The sequence below is a fragment of the Nestor notabilis genome, unplaced genomic scaffold (genome assembly GCF_000696875.1).
Source record: "Nestor notabilis isolate BGI_N333 unplaced genomic scaffold, ASM69687v1 scaffold1591, whole genome shotgun sequence".
NCBI lineage: Eukaryota > Metazoa > Chordata > Aves > Psittaciformes > Psittacidae > Nestor > Nestor notabilis.
In genome coordinates this window covers 16,714-33,718 of record NW_009915957.1, presented here as the reverse complement: position 1 = coordinate 33,718, position 17,005 = coordinate 16,714, and the positions used below count along the sequence as shown (strand labels likewise).

General features: G+C 36.5%; 1 protein-coding gene across 1 annotated transcript; it reads left to right on the top strand.

Annotated features, from left to right (window-relative positions):
- Nucleotides 1-4,076: 4,076 nt before the first annotated feature.
- On the top strand, nt 4,077-15,901 carry LOC104413394 (limb region 1 protein homolog). Its single transcript, XM_010024372.1, has 8 exons — nt 4,077-4,158; nt 5,194-5,270; nt 5,511-5,588; nt 6,488-6,561; nt 6,827-6,917; nt 8,371-8,437; nt 12,625-12,786; nt 15,457-15,901. Exons 2-8 carry the CDS (start codon nt 5,247-5,249, stop codon nt 15,537-15,539), a joined length of 579 nt encoding a protein of 192 aa, XP_010022674.1. The 5' UTR covers nt 4,077-4,158; nt 5,194-5,246; the 3' UTR covers nt 15,540-15,901.
- Nucleotides 15,902-17,005: the final 1,104 nt, after the last annotated feature.

The window sequence follows — 17,005 nt, the reverse complement described above, 5'->3', positions numbered from 1 at the left end:
AGAAGTTTCTAATACGTAGAAATTATACCCAGAAAAATAGATACCATTTTTGCCACAATGATGAAGACTCATCATTTTTTTTATTGCAGTGTTTATTGCATTTTTTAAAAATGTATACAACTAGAGGTGTGGTGCTGTCAGTAAATGCAGTGCTGTGATATTAGAGGCCATAATCCGTGACTTAACACACAAATCGTGCAAGTATTTTTTTGTTGCTGTATCAAAGCAGATATATTAGGCTACATGCTTCCTGTGCCATTCCACTATCACAACTCTTCTATAGTTGCAGTAGTGGAAATATATGTGCTTTAGTAACCCTGCTGGACAGTTTGCAGTAGAGTGTTCTAAAATGTATACTGCATTTGTATGTATAACCTGGAAGTTGAACTTCTGTTAAAACTGAAGAGGACCAGAGCACAGGCTTAAGTAATACTTGGTGATTGTTAATGCTGATTTTTTTTTTTATTTTATTTTATTTTATTTTCCCCTTGGTAGAATAATGGCTGTCACACTCCTAGTACTGCTTTACCTGGTCATAATTAATGTTTCCTCAGACAGTGTCTGACATAGGAAAGGGCTAACATGAATCGCTGTTCCCACTGAATGGGCTGGGTAAAGCGTGTTTTCAGAGGAGGAAAAATGTTTAGCTGTGTGAACTGGTGCCATTCTTGATTCATACAGATTTAACTGTGTGACTGATGCCATTGATAGAGTATTCTGTAAAGCTCATCATATTTGAAAACATATCTAACTGTGAAACCGTGTATCTTCTTTGCGGAAACTAGTTTTCTTCCTTCTCGGGTGTCTACAGTGTATAACCGAAAATTGGAGGAGGGAGGGAGGGGAAAGTTTGATCGTGTTATCTACCCTAGTATTTTTATCTGTTGAAGAGATACTGGGCTTTGGGAAAATGTTTGTTTCCAGTGTATTATATTTCAGTACCCACATCACTCCTACAGTCGAAGAATAAAGCTGGGACTTTTTTTTATATTAAAAGAAAAAAGTTGCCTTCAGCTATTAGTTTTCCTGAATCCAAAGAGACGGGTGGGGTAGGATCAAAAATACTTATTTGATCAAAGTTATTGGCTCTGAAGGTATCCTTACCTATGTAAGAAAGATGAAAGGTGTTGTTTTTATTGCACGCTAGTAACAGTGTAATTTTGAACTAATTGGTGTTGAACTGCCAATCACCTAGGGGGAATGCAAATAGATACTCTTACAATTTCCTTTGAGGTACTGAAATCTTATGTCGGGGCTGGAAGAAAAACAGAATAATACCGTTAAATTGACCTTAAATGAGCTGCTTTGTGGCTTTCTTGGAGAATCCCTTCTAACTTTTCATTGCTAGTCCAAACAAGTCTCGTCTACCGATTTGATTTATTGGCTAGACAGCGCTGACATTGAACTTTGTGCATGTTTGAAATAAAGCTAATGTTATAGAGCTTTTAAGAATTTAGCTGCATCCTTTTCAAATACTCTTTTGACTGATCTGAAACTTTGCCTTCCCTCTCATAAAATGTCCTTTTGTATAGCAACCTGTTGTTTGCTACTATTTTTAAGGAGGAACTACAACAGCACTTAAATATGATTCAGAATTTCTATTGAAGTATCTCTTAGGGACCTAATGTAATCACGCTGACTTTGTTGGAAATATTCCCATGAATATCAGTGGTTTAAACTCTAGATTTTTATATTTGGGGCTGGAAACAACACATATCTTGAACAAAGCTTTTCCTCAGAGACCCGTAAATCAACTACGGAGAAAAAGAAAACATAAGATGCTACCTCGTATTCTTTCTTTTTCAACTGCTTCTATTAAAGTTCTTGAGACTTTTTCCACTGGCCTCTATAGCTATACTTTTTCTCAACTCATAGTAATTAGTCATTCTATAAAACAGATGGTTTTGACTTTTATCAGAGGGAATGCATCAGCACAAACCCTTATTTTTATAATGATAATTAGATATTTTTTTGAAAGCTAGCTTTTTCTGAAAACCTGCGTATTATGACAACTTATTTTAAACACACAGAGAAGTTAAGCTGACATTCATATTGCAGGTACTTCAAGTGGAAAGAAATTGTTAGAAAACAGCATTTGTAGGTCTTACTTCTTGGTCCTGGGGTATGAAATATTTATATATTCGAATCCCTGTAACTATTGCCACATACACATTATGTCACTGATATCAAAGAGAGATGTTTAATCAGAGCACAGAGGTTGTGTTATGTACAAAAATGTGTATGAAAGAAGCATGCAATTATGCATTTAAAAACCAATTTTTGAAGCAATTGGATACCTCATTGAGAAAATCAGTAGTAATACTCTGAAATAGCGTAGAACTTTCTTGGGTGTGGGGTTTTGTATTTAGCTTTTTTGTTTTGTTTTGTTTTGTTTTGAAGTCCAAGGAATACTCTTGTTTATCTTGGTTTTCAGGTAGAACTTCACTGTGATGGAATATGGAGAGTGTGGGAGCTGGATGGATTGAGAAATTTACCTTATCTTGTACTGAGATTGGATGGATGAGCAGACAACAGAAAATAAGGAAATAATGAGACTGGAATATAAAGTAGTGTTCGTCTGCCAGCAGCTGGAGTGCTGTTTAGTTCTTGTAGGTGAATGATAAAGATATGAAACAAAAGCCTGGACAAGACTATTAATCTCAGAAATGTATTAGAGTTTGTTTAAAAAAGGTACCTGGAGTATGGTGCTATTACAGGTTAGCCCACAATCAAAGGTGAGGTCACAGGTAGGGGAACGGTCATGAGGTGAAGGGCATCAATGTAAATGGAGAAAGAAGATAACAGGACTTAGGGTTTATTAAGACCTTGTATTGTTGCCTGTCTTGGAATAGACAGGGAAAATATGAGCCCTCTTAACTTATTGTCAGGTGAGCTTATGCAGAAAAAAGGGATGAAAGCAGGGCAAAAGGAGAGGAGAGTGTTTCTAACTTATGCTGGGAAGAATATTCCCAGTATGTGGTTACAAAGGTTAAAAATTAAAGTATAAAAAATGAGATCAGAACTGAAATGGCAGATCTCTAGTCAGTGTTAGAGGTGTATCATTGCTTCAACACTGTGCAGTGTTTGTATAGGAATTAGAATCCAGGAGAGAAACCACAGTGTGCTTGCACTGGAGAAGATGGGTGGTTGGAAGAGAGTGGAAGGTAGAAGAGGAGAAGGATAGAGAGGGAAAATGGGCTGGATTTCCTAGAGCCCGTGCCATAGATAGGAGGAAGAATTGCTGAGCAACTTTTAGGCAGAAAATTACCAAGGGAGAGAGGAATTTATGTTACAGTTGTCAGTTTTCAGCTGGTGTAGAGGAGAGTTTGAGGAGTTGCACAACAGTGACATGCATATGCTGTGAACTGTAAAAAGGAAAGTGAAAGAATGTGATCTCGCATGTGGTTGTGAGGAAGATCTGATTGTGGTTGTCAGAGGGAGCTCTGTGGCACAGAGAGACTGACCAAATAGGGTGAACAGATACAAGCAGAAAATAAGTCAACAAGCAGGTCAGCAGTATGGAAACTGAGTTTGCCAAGTAAAAAGGACTGGGGAAAGGGAGGAAGTGGCACCAGCTGAAACTGGAGGTCTAGCCACCAGCTTACTTAGTTTGGAGGCAATGGTCTACTTTGCCTTTTAGTTACTGAATAATAATGCCCTTGAAGGACATTCAGAGATTCTTTACATCTTGATATACAAATCATCGAGAGATAGAAGAATGAGGTGTTTGAGACATCCAGTGTCAGGCTGCCACACCATGACTGGGTTTTGGACCTGCGCAGCAGTTCAGCAGTAGCTGTTCTTAGTTCTTGCAGCAGCCAGCCAACAGAATAGGCAGGGATCCAAGAAGGTCACACTGCAAAACCTCTGATGTGTTGAACTCTTCTGATTAGGCAGAATTAGATGGTTCTCGACTAAGCCTCTGTTTCTCGAAAAGTAGTTGAAAAGTCTCAAACACCTGAAGTTTAAAGCCACAAGTGTTCATGTGGTGCTTCCTAAATCTGAATTGCCACAGTCTGGCTTACAGTACTATAGTTAGTCTTATCCAAAAGAAAATTCTGTCTTCTGTGTTAATAGGTCTGTCCTCCACAGTGGAATACCAGACAGCAGAGTTGGAACGGGAACTTGAAAAAGTGAAAAGCAGGAAAACAAATCTAGGTAATAAACTTTTTTTCTCCTACAATTTCCTGTGGATTGCAGTTTAATAAGTGACCTTAAGATGCTGCGTTTAGCTTGTAGCAGTAACTTGATTGATTCCAGTTTGTTCTTAACCAAATTTGTGCATTCGCAATCCTTTCAAATCATCGTAGTTTCTAAAGTTACATTGCATGGAATCATTGCACCCCTTTAGCAAACAAATTGAAGTAGGGAGTCTGAATTGAATCTTACTATTAACATAACTTTAGAGAAATTGTAACATCTTAACTTCCTTGCATAGAGCTCAATAGCATGTTTTCTCTCATATATATATATAATGATACATTTACGATTATTTGGGATAATCTAGGACATTACTTTCCTTTGTGTTTCTAAATCACTTCTATAAAAGTCAAATTGTTTTTAAGAAGAGTAAAATAATTCTTAGCCAATTTGTGTCTTTAAAAACTGAAAAGTGATAACTTGTGGTAATGGCAGCCACTTGACAGGGGTCTCCTCATTCAGAGGTTTGCAGGATTTTTGCATTTATTGGTGTGTTATGTGCAAAACTGGAAAGAAAAATTGGGTTTTCTTTTTAGACATACTAGACATGAGCGGTGAGTTAGTGTTGTCTTTCTTGCCTTACGTTGCAAGAAGAAAATACTGTTTAAATATTTGAAATTCTGTTCTGCCCTTTAGGTTGTACTAAAATATACATGTAAACAGCATATTTCAAAATTAGGTATATTCTAAACTTTGCAGAAGTGCTCTATTCCGGGGGGGGTGTGGAAGTGTTGTAGTGAAACATGCCTGTAAATGAAAAAACATCTGCTTCTCTTTGCCCAGCCTTTCTCTAAAGAGGCTTCATTTTTGGCATTGCTTTGTACAGCTCTTCAGGGTGGATATTTTTATGAACTAGTCTGTGTCAGTTCAAGACAAGATTACTTTTCTTAACCACAGTTATAACAAGTGCTTATAGATAGCTGAATGACTTTTATGTGTTTTATTCTAAGGTGATGTACAGTATTAAGCTTCTGTGTTTTCTCCTCTGAACAGAACGGAGGAAAAAAGCTTCTGCTTGGGAAAGGAATTTAGTCTATCCAGCTGTTATGATATTGCTACTGATTGAGACGGTAAGAATTGTTGCTTTTATTTCCTTTTTCCCCAATAAAAAGTATGAAGAATTCTTTGTCATCTGGGGGGATTGTTTTGAAATTGAGTGATGTGTGTTTAAACAACAAACTTGATACTCTTTTCTTTAACCATTTCTTTTAAAAAAAATGTAACATTGCAAAATCTGGTGGGGATAAATGATTACATTTTAAAAACGTGGAATACTTCTAAATAACAAGACTGTTTCTGCTTCCTTGCAGTCCATCTCAGTCCTCTTAGTTGCTCTCAACATTCTTTACCTGTTGGTTGATGAGACTGCAATGCCAAAGGGATCAGGGGTAAAGTAAACTTTATATATGATTTTCATAACTGTAGTAAAGCTTTGGAGCCCTTAGAAAAGTGCAAGTGAGAACCTGTGCTTTAGTAACATTGAAACTAATGAGCCGCCACCTTGACTTTGCTTCTAGGTTTTGGCCCTGCGTGCACATAAACATTTATTTCATGTCATATTATAGTGTGTTCTTAATACTAGTCCAGAATCTTAGTGAAGATCCTAAAGTAAATCAGTAATCTGGAATTTGTATTTTCCTCATGTTTCCTAGTCCTTTTACAGGGACTAGAAATGTTCATTTTTTAAATTCAATTTAAAAAGCTGTATTAAAAACCAATACAGAAAGCCTGTTTTGGTTTGTGTTGCACTTAGAAAACATGGCATTTTTTCCTCTTTTATAATAAAAATCCTTCAAGAAAGTAAAGAACAGCACACTGAGGAGTAGTGTCTTTAATAATGGGGATTTCTGTATTAATTTAGTAATACTTTCCCTTGTGTATCACTGTGTGAGCTTTCAGAGCCATAAAAGGTGTCTAGCAGTGATGGCCACTCTGTCTGTGGTATTGCGAACAACTAGAAGTGTTACCTTTTGAGACCTCTTATTTTAGGTTCCGAAGTAATGGAGTATGTATGGAATGTAGCATGGTGGGATGCAATATGCATAAAATATGAATCATTGTACTTTCTGTCTTAGTAATACATTTCACTCAGGTTTGAAAGCTAGCTGATGCCATTGCATAGGATGGGAGACTTGAAGGTTAGGACATCAAAATGCCCCTTAAACATTGAACTGAGAAAAGACTATTTCATGTAAGATGTTAGGTTCTTTGGTCCTGGTGGAAGTTAACTTTATGACACGGTTGCATGTATCTTACTAAATCATGCAAAATATTTTTCTCCTTGTAGGGGCCTGGAATAGGAAATGCTTCCCTATCCACCTTTGGTTTTGTGGGAGCAGCACTTGAAATCATTTTGATTTTGTATCCTTTCTTTAAGAATTCTGTCTGTTAACAAGTATTGTGTCTAGTTTTCTGGGACACTGGTAATTTACTAAGACACTTGCCTGGGAAGAAGAGATACAGCCCGGTCTTTCTCAAGCACTTGAAGCGTTTGTGGTTTTTGTTGGTGTGGTTTTTTTGTGGGTTTTTCTTTTTCCCCTTTGGTTCTTAAGACTTTTAGGAGACTGCTGAGAACTTGAATGAAACTCGCATTCCTTGAAGGTTCCCTTTTCCTTGATTCTCACAGCTATCTTATGGTGTCCTCTGTCGTCGGCTTCTACAGTCTTCGCTTCTTTGAGAATTTCACTCCCAGGAAGGATGACACAACTATGACAAAGGTAAGGTAAAGTCTGCGATGGGTGATGGCTCCCTCCCCTCGTTCTTGCCACCCAAGACAAACTGACTCTTTTAGTTAGTAATTGCCCTGAATGGCTCATTTGCGGTGATCAGTATTTGTTTGTAAGCTGGGTAAACACAAACTGGAAGATTTTCAAAATGCTGAATGAGTGGGAAAAAGGATGTGCTCTGTTTAGTTTGGATGGCATCCATTCAGTTGTAAAAAGCTGGGAATAGCAGAGCTTGTTAACTAGCTATAGAAAAGCTAGTGAAAGAACTTTGTTCAAAGGAACCGTATTGCTAATGAGTAACTTTGATTGTTCTAACTGTACTTCAGGGAGCTTGTTTGAAGAACTTGGTTGCTAGAAGTAATACAGACAAAGTAATTCAAATTTGAATAATTAAACTAAGACTGAGGAGGTATATTCAGCAACATTTTGCATTCTGAGGCTAATTTGACTTCCTACAATTTAGCGCTGGCTTCAGAATAACAAGTGCTGTTACCTAATGCAGAAGAACATGCTCAGGTTTTTGGTAGAGTATTCCCACAGCTGTTCAGTAACCAAGGAACAGATAACATTTAATTAGTTTTTCACCGTATTTCATTGTTTGTTTGTTGTTTGTGTGTTTCTGAAGTAAAGTACAGGCATTTTTACCATAAATTGCTGGAAGTGAGGAAGTAGATAAACACACAGAATGGTTATAGTAGATAATTAATAGGGAGTTGGAATGTTTTCTAGTAATTGTTTACAGTACACCAGGAATCGTGTAGAAATAAACAGTGAATGCAGAAATGTCTGTCTACTTCCAGGAAGGTGGGGTTTTTTAATTATTTTTTGTTGTGTTTCAAACTCTGATAGAATTAGAGCTGAAGAAAGTGATCTCTTGTGAGAGAAAGTTTCAATTACTCTTTACAAAGGCTTCACAAAAACTGGAGTAAAATCTAACAGCTGTGAATTTTTTCCTACTATTTAAAGTAGTCAACAGGCATTCAAGTGAAAGGAAGCTCTTTGTTGTAATTTTTTAAATAATGCTAATCCTGCAAGCAGTTACATACAAAGCTTAAGCTGATGTATCAGTCATCTATTCTAAGCCTGTGGAATAGGTCTTTTATCAGAAGTTTGCAGGAATTAAGTAAACAGTTGATGCTTTGCAACATGGTAGTCTTGAATTATTTTGAATCTAAGTATGATTAAAAGCAAATGATTACATACTTGATTTTTTTTTTTTTTTACTTCATCCCTTGGATCATCTTCATCTTGTGTAACACCATATGGAGAAGTGTGACAGAAGTGAGCAGGACTAACAATATGTTACTGTAAATTGCTTTAGGTTCAGTTTAAAGGATGTAACTTTCAGGATTTCTTCTTTCTTATCTTGACCACTGTTTTTCTTTCCTTTTTCCTTCAGCAATCCCATAGCTAATTTAAACGCTGTTTTGTCATTTTTCAACAGATCATTGGAAACTGTGTCTCAATCTTGGTGCTGAGCTCTGCTTTGCCAGTGATGTCAAGGACACTGGGTAAGTGAAGTGGAAGTATAACACGTTATAATAAAGGATGTTTAATTGAGTTAACAATACAAAAAACTTTCCCAAAACAGCCTGGACTGTACTTTCATAGTATGTATTTGATTTGACATCGTTTTCTGTAGAAAGAACATATATGTGTGGCCTTTCCTACACTAACATGAGCTGTTGAACATGCATTCTACATACGTGAATGCAGAATACACATTCTAAAAAAAGATGCTAAGCATTTTCTACAGAATATATTCTTCTAAAAAGGTAGGTTAGGTTTTTAAACTTCTGGTGGGAAGAATAGGTACAGAGACTGCCTGATCAGGGTGTTATAAAATAGTTTCATGTTCACTGTGACAGTGCTCAGTTCTTGTGGGGGAAAAAAAACCCCAAACAAAACCAACCAACCAAACATTTGGGGATTTCAGGTCTAAAATGTGAGATAACATTGAGTGTAAATGTCATCTTAAAAACAGTTAATAACTCTTCACTCAAGTTTTTTATCAGCAGTGATACCAGGCTACTTTCATTTTTCCCTAAAATAATCTGCTTGCATTCTTTGTTACTTCTGTTTTCAAACACAAAAATTTGGGGTCCAGCATAGTACTGAACTATGAACTGAAGAAGTTCTGATTTTATTGTTAAGAACTGGCAGTAGCATTTGAAGTGGAAAAACTCTTTTTAACTGTGGAAAGTCAAGGTGTTTTGTATCTTCACTTTGTTTAATTAGGTAATCTTCAACTTGGTTTCTCGAAGTTAGGTTGCAAGGTTAGGTTTCTGATAAATTATACTGTACATTTTCATGGTGTATGTATCTATAGATGAGTTTTATTAGACTTTACTAGATCATTTCTATAACAAACAAAAAACCCCACCTCTAATGCATTTTGGAGGGTTGAATCTTAAAATACACATTATAGAGGTAATGTTGGAAAAATCTGTAGGGAAACTTCACAAATGCAAAAGAACAATTCAAGTATTTAAAATAGTGCAGTTTTAAAGTATAGCCAGTAAGATAAAGACCTAAGAATTTAAAACAGTTCTAGCACTTAGAGCAAGATTCTATGTTGAAAAATCAGTGGTTTAGAATAGAATTTTAACATTAGTATTGTGTCCACTAAGTTACTGCATTCATCACTTGTTTAAAAGAAAATAATTGTTAATGATCTGTGAGATTAACAGTTGATAATAAATGGATTCTGTGGAAGTAAGTATACATGCTGGGTGCATTGTTGTCTCATAGGAAACAGATTAATGGTAAAACTCACTTAAAAAAAAGACTAACAAATGAAATTCCTGAATAGTTTGCCATAGAGATAAATAAAAGAAGAAAAAAGATGGAACAATTAACACACAGCTAACAAATGCACAGTCACAGCTGTCCAAACAGGATTAATAGAGTGTATTAGAGTACAGTGAGTCATGTGGTGCTTTGCAAAAATATCAGTGTGTTGCACTACATGCTACCGCCCTGTGGCACTGAATAGATGAAAAGAAATAAATATGTTAAGCAGATTCATAGCCTTTTCACTTTATTAAAAAAGCAAGTTTCTAGACTATATGGAAAAGATTAGACTTCTTCATTATGGGAAAGGTAAAAAAGCAGAAGTTATCTAACACATGTACTGGCCTCTTTCAAGTTTTAAAAATGAAAATGAAAGTTTTTACTAAAATAAGTTAATGCATTTTTTTAGCCTTTTAATAGTCCTCCTTCAGAAATGTTTCACACCAGCACCATATCGCCAACCACTGAGAAGCAAACTGGGAGCAGGGCACTTAACAGTGAAGAAAACAGAAACAAAGAATTACAAACAAAATCGATATTTCTAATTTACAAAGTTTTCCCAGAATTCCACTCTGGAGTGTTATGGTTTAAGTAAATAGTGATTTTTGAACTTACTTGCAAGTACAATCTAAAAACATAGTGGGTTTTGGTTTTGGGTTTTCTTTTTTTTTTTTTTTTTTTTTTTTTTTTTTTTTTTTTTTTTTTTTTTTTTTTTTTTTTTTTTTTTTTTTTTTTTTTTTTTTTTTTTTTTTTTTTTTTTTTTTTTTTTTTTTTTTTTTTTTTTTTTTTTTTTTTTTTTTTTTTTTTTTTTTTTTTTTTTTTTTTTTTTATCTAATTCTTTAGTAGTTTATTTGGTAAATTGTTGCCAATGTTCTTGGGTATATGTTTGTGTCCACTAAAGCTGTCGCTTTCTGTTCAGCTACTGAATAGTTTTTCAGATTGGAGTCTTGGAAATGTTATCCTTTGTGGGCTGCGTAGATACTGCTTCTGTAAGAAAGTCACTGAAAGCTTTTTAACCCTTTTCTCCCACAAATTTACAAAATGATAACTGTCAGCTCTCTGATGAGCAGTGACTTTATTTTAAGAGAAAAATGTAATTTATGAACAGTATTTTTCCCACCTGCTTTAATAGAAGTATCAGGCTGAATTTTTGTTTGTCCTTACAACGCCTGCTCTATTGCTAGCTATTCTTCTGAACCTCTTTGTGCCAGGAGTATTATTTCTTTTCCAGTGAACTCTACACCCAGTTCTCTACCTGTTTTGTTTCTTTTCCTTTAAAGGCCTGGAAGGCTCTACGTTCAAACCTGACTTTCTCAATTTTCCTGTAGCTCTACAGTCTGACTAAAACACTCTGCTTCTTTTGAGAATGTTAAGGACACTGTTTGCCTTCAAGTGTGAAAGCAGCTTTGTGTTTATTGTCCTTCATCCGTTTACCAGTTAATTCAGCTGGCTGGTTTCTTCTTTCTGTGCTAAGACCTTCTGTGCTTTTTTGACATTTCTCCCTGCTTCTCTTGCTGGTTTGATCAGCTTCAGTGACTTTTTTTTTTTTTTGCCTTTATCCTGCTTTTCATTTTCTTAATTTTTGACATGGTTTTCTTAGATGTCAAATTTGGTTCCTGTGTTTTTAATTTAAATGACTGATGCTGAGTACAAGGAGCATTTGTATTTCTTACTATTGTGACAGCTGGCTGTAAGTCTTGGATATCAAGATACAGTGAGATTCAGAAGTGCCAGGTTCACCCTTGAAAGGGAGATAACTGACCCTTAATTTTTCCTCTCTTCATTTATTATCACTGTTGAAGTCTTGGTTCTCCAAAGCCCCCACACCTTTTCAAGATAGGATGATAGGAAACATGCTTCCAGGAACTTCCGAGCCAGGTTATTTTCTGATTGCCTAGTTTTCTGCTGCCATTTCAGTTCTGGGGTGAGGAAAGCTTCCTTCCTTTGCACTGTTGGTCTCAACTGTGAGAGCACACACTATTGACGTTGTCTGTGCAAATCTTTTTGGGAATATAATGGCTCAACAATCCTAGACAACTGTTGTTTGGGTATCATCTCAATATTCTGCCCTTTATTCAGTGCAGTCCTGATGTAGGCCTGGCAAACGAACAACTGATGGTTCTTCCTCTTCTGCCTTCTGGGACGGACCCTGCAGCTCATAGGCACTTCCACATTTTGGAAGAATTTTGCTCACTGTAGTGATTGACTAGCCTTTGACCAGCACAAAGCCCAGGCATCCGTGCTATGAGGTCCACTGTGAACACCCGTCAGCACTGTCTTTCAGTCAAACTCTTTTCCTTCTGTGCAAATGCTCGGTGGCTGTGGTGGTGGGTAGATCTAGGAGAAAAACTGCAGTTGGAAAGATGTCTTCGAACTTTGGTTTCGAAAGCAGTGGCTCCAAAAAAAACACTTACAGAGGCTTAGTGTTTGCTGTAAGATGTTGTGGCTCTAATGGAAAGGCTATTTGCTACCTATATTTTTAATTAAGAAAGCCCATGGTGCATTTCATCCTTTTCTGGAATAGATATGGTTTTCATAGGAACTGAGATTTCAAGCAGTTCTCATACTAATACTGATGTTTTTCTTTCCTAGTTATATTTACTGAAGTTGCAAAAGCAGAATTCTTATCTAAATAGACAATTTACTTAAAATCACATTATTCAAGCATTTCACTAGGAAACTTAAGAAACACTTTGATAAGTGTGTCTTACAGTTTTATAGTGGTCAATGAAGTGGAAAATTACTTGAGAACATTGTCTTGGGTGTTTAACCATGTGTCTACTGTAAGTATTGTGTTGTCTGAAAGAATTTTGCTTCCCTTTGTAAAAAATGATACAATGAAATTTTTGTTCCTTAAAAAATGTGATCAAGACTTTGATGTAAATCTTAAATGCAATTTTAACAGGAATCACCAGATTTGATCTGCTTGGAGACTTTGGAAGGTTTAACTGGCTGGGAAACTTCTATATTGTATTATCTTACAACTTGCTCTTCGCTATCATGACAACATTATGTCTGGTCAGAAAGTTCACTTCTGCTGTGCGAGAAGAGCTCCTGAAAGCATTAGGTAATATAGCACTGAAAGTTTAGTCTGTACTTGAACGTTTCATTTCTCCAGTGTTTGATACCTTGATGTGCTACTGGTAACTTTCTGTTACGACTGACAGAAAGTTTCTTTCGGTGGAAGTTTCTGTAAGTTAAGGTGTGAGAATGCATAGCTTTGTAGTATTTTTTGAGAGAGTTGAGAGCTAAGGTGCAGTGTTGCTCTTAATGATGTGCCCATGTACTTCCTGATCTGCAGTTAGATTATCAGCCTTTAGAGAGCACAGAAACACTCCAGGTGCTACTGAACAATTATTTGAAAATACAACTTCCACTTGTGTGTGGGTTTGCTTTTTTCTGTTGTGTTTAAAGCAATTTATTAATTCCCTAAAAATAGTTCTTTGGCAATCTGAGCTGCTTTGTTGTGATGCCTTTTTTGAGCATTTCCTGTTCAGAAAATCTTTCTACAGAATACACAGAAACTTAGTAACTGGCAGAGTAAAACCTGTGCTTGATATCAAAAGTTTGATCAAATCGTGCATTCATGTTTCTTTGCCATAGAAGAATGCTTGAAACATATTTCATACTGAGAGGATAAAATGTACATATTTAGGAATTGTGTCTTTACTACGTCTTTAGTGATTAATGAAGCTCCCACCTCTTTAGAACCCTAGAATAGTATTTGCTGAAATTGAAAGGACAAATGGTGAAACTTCAGTGTTGTTTGTAACTGTGGATACAGTTTATAGAGTCTAAAAGGTATTCCCGTTAGTTTTCAGTGCTTACTGTTTTCCACAGTTGCAACCCTGGTAAACAAAACCTAAACTTTTCCTAGAGTGCGCCTCTACTGGTGGCAAGTAAGTTAAAATCAGACCTACTAAATAGGGAAATACAAAATGACTGATAGTGTAGGATTAAAACAAGCCATTCTGTGATTTTTGATGTCGAGTTTTGAAGCTCCAGGGGAACGGATTAGTGGGCCAGGGCTGTGTAAATCTCTCCATTGATTTTTATGCCGAAAATGTTTTCAGAGAAGTTCCATTGTTGATTGAGACAGATACATGATGCAAGTGTGATGTATCTGACATTATCCCCCAGCTTTTAGTTAAGGTGGTTTTATGAGAAGACCTCGATTCATCTCTTTCAGTTGACTTACATAATCCTATTTTTTTGGAGCAACTGTTTTGACTGTAAAGGGATTACTTTGTATAATGTAATGGCTGTTGCAGAGCTCTGAAGGAAATAAATTAACATCAGTCAGCATGGGCTTATAGCAACAGGTCTGGTAAAACTTTAAAGTTTCTGTCTTAAAGCAAATGATTTAAAAGTTTTATCTTGATAATTCATGGCACATCACTGTATTAAATATACAGTATTTAGTTAAAAAATAAAGGCAAATTAACAAACTTCAAAATGCAGGCGTAGTAGGATAATGGTCACTGGATGGCACCACTTTAAGGGATATTTTAGGGATCTTTTTTTTGGCCACTTGCTGTCATATATTGTGTGATTTTGTGAAAATATTGTGATCAAAATGGAGAAGAAATTGGTAAAAGGTTTACATTTGACACAAGCAGGAAGTTATAAATCCTGAAGAGTGTAGGTTTCCTGACACAAACCGGGTTTGTTTTCAAGTGCTATGCATAACAGTGTCTGTTAAAAAATGTTTCATGGAATTCAAAGAATGGGAGCCAAAATTTGTGTGCTCATTTCTCCCACCCACTGGGAACTGTGATGCTGAGGATTAGAGTTGGTAGATCATCATAGCTAATTACTGGAAGTTAACATCCCACTGCAGGCCTGTGACCAAAAAAATTCATGTAATATTGGGACTTACAAGTAATACAGTACTGTGGAGTTGTTTGTTTGTTTGTGTTTTTGAGTAATGCAGTCAATTTGGGAATTCCAGTGATGCCAGAAATTTAGCCTGGTACCTCATGGTACTTCAGTAAGATGTTCCTTATAGTCTATGCTAAATGAGTAAGAAACTCTTTCCATTTTTGATCCTTAATTTTAGAGACTTGATAGGACACTTCAGAGAGAAAGTGTAGCAAGCAAGGAAGGACTGACATCATGCCTCTTGTGAATAAAATGCAGCTGAATGTACCATCTTTCCCCACCTTTCTCCAAAAAAAGAGCAGTTTAACTACTCGCCTGGGGCAGGATGGGAGACCTTAATTAGCACTTGTAGTAGAGAACTATGCAATAAGAACAAATGGCTGGAAATGGAGATAAAACAAATTGTTAATAACGTAGGCCTAAAAATAATATTGAACATATAAACAGTTTGGAGAAGTGATGGGGTCATGACCAGTGATCTGAAGATCAGAAGCGGATGCTTTTCACAAAGCTTCTATACTTTAAAAGAAATATTTTTAGGTAATTACATTGTTCTTTGTAGGTTGGCAGAGTAAAATATTGAAAGTCTTACTCAGTTCTTAACATCAGATTTAAGCAATATGCAGTTGGGCCTCTCTCCCTTCCATGCTTGTCTGTTGTGAGGGACTTTTTCAACTTAAAACGCAACTGAGGACATGTCCCAGAAGGAATTCTTATCGGAGCTAGAAACAGTTCTGGTCTTCAGCGAAAAGTCCTTATCACAAAGTAGAATTTGGTTTGTATGCATTCTTTTGAACACCTGTATGCATGAAACATGGGCGAATCTCAGTTTTTCTTATTGTGCAATGTTTTGCAGGGTTAGATAAACTTCATTTATCAAACAATCCAAGAGACTCGGAGACAAAGCCGTCTGCAAATGGGCATCAGAAAACACTGTGATTAACAATCGCCTGCAGTCAACAAAGCTGAAAACATCAACCTCATCCTGTCATCTCATCAGCATTTTTATATTGATTTTATTTGTTGATAATTTGGGTCCAACCTAGTCTCATTTTTTGTTGCTGTGTGCTTCTGAGGAAGTTAGGTGTATCAGCTTCTTCTCTTTCCAGTGAACTTTTGGTCTGCTTGTTTATTTCCTGGTAAGTTAATGCAGGAGGTGCCTTGAAGACTGGAAGTTGAAGAGAATAATTCATTCCTTTTTATTTGTTGGAAGTCTCACATCTTTAGATACAAACCTGCTACCATTTGAATGCACAGTACCTCCTGTGTTATACAGACACAGCTATAGAGAATAACTTTGGGACTTGGTTCAAAAAAAAGAAGCAAAAAGGGTACACTTGGAGCCCACTATGACCCTTATTGGAAATGTAAACTACCTGGAGTGGGTATCCTTGACAGTAGATAAACAGTTTCACTATGAACATGTTAAAAATGGCAGTAACTTGTAGAGATCAGAGTCCTTTCACGCTGGATACAGCAGGCTGTTCACAGCCAAATGTCACAGAGCTTTCTTGGAAGGCCAGCATTTTCAGCCTTCTGTTCTTAGCTAGAAACGCCAGGTTGCTTTACTGGTAGTCAGACAATGTCTTATTGAAGTACAAGATGAAGATTAACTTCAGTGTTAAATCTGAGCCTAGTATGCTTTGTAAAAAGCTGTGTAGACCCCCTGTCACAGCTCTTACAGTTCTGTAAGCTATCGTGCCAGGGAGGTCACTTATCCTACCAAGTACATCCCTGTAAAATTCTTTATAAACTACTGTGTATAAGCAGTACTTGTAATCAATGCAAGTAGCACAGGCCTAGGAGGCTGCAGTTGAAGTTTTTTACAATCGTCTTTCATTTGAAGTAAATTATTTCTCTGAATTTATACTATAGTTACCAGGATTTCTGTTCAGTGGTGTAATCCAGTATCTTTCAGTAGCCTGTTTTTTCTTAATGTACACATGAACGTGTATATAGGCCTGTATGTGTAGATATCGTAAATTAAATTCTAAGCTTCTAGAGATGGCATAGGTGGCTTGGTAAGTAAAACTTGTGTGTTTAGTTTTGGTGGTTGAATTTCTGCGGTGTTACAGTTTTAACTGCTCAGAGGCCTTAGATTCAGGATGGTACTGGTGGGTGGTTACATCCCTTTTCTTAGCATTACTGCAGCCTTAGGAATCCTTCAAGCAGTTTATAGTAAATTAAAAAACACTCACCAACCAAAACGCAAATAAGTATTCAAAATCTGGTTGCACTTTTGTCCTGCTCTGCCACAGGTTATCTTCAAACAGGTTGGAACAGGGACGCCTCCAGTGTAGCGAGTCAGATAACGTTCCTGTTGTTTCTGTAAAACAAGTATGTCTGTAGCTTGAGGTCTTACACGTGATGAGGCGGTGATGACAAGCTCTCCAGTGTGGTTCCAA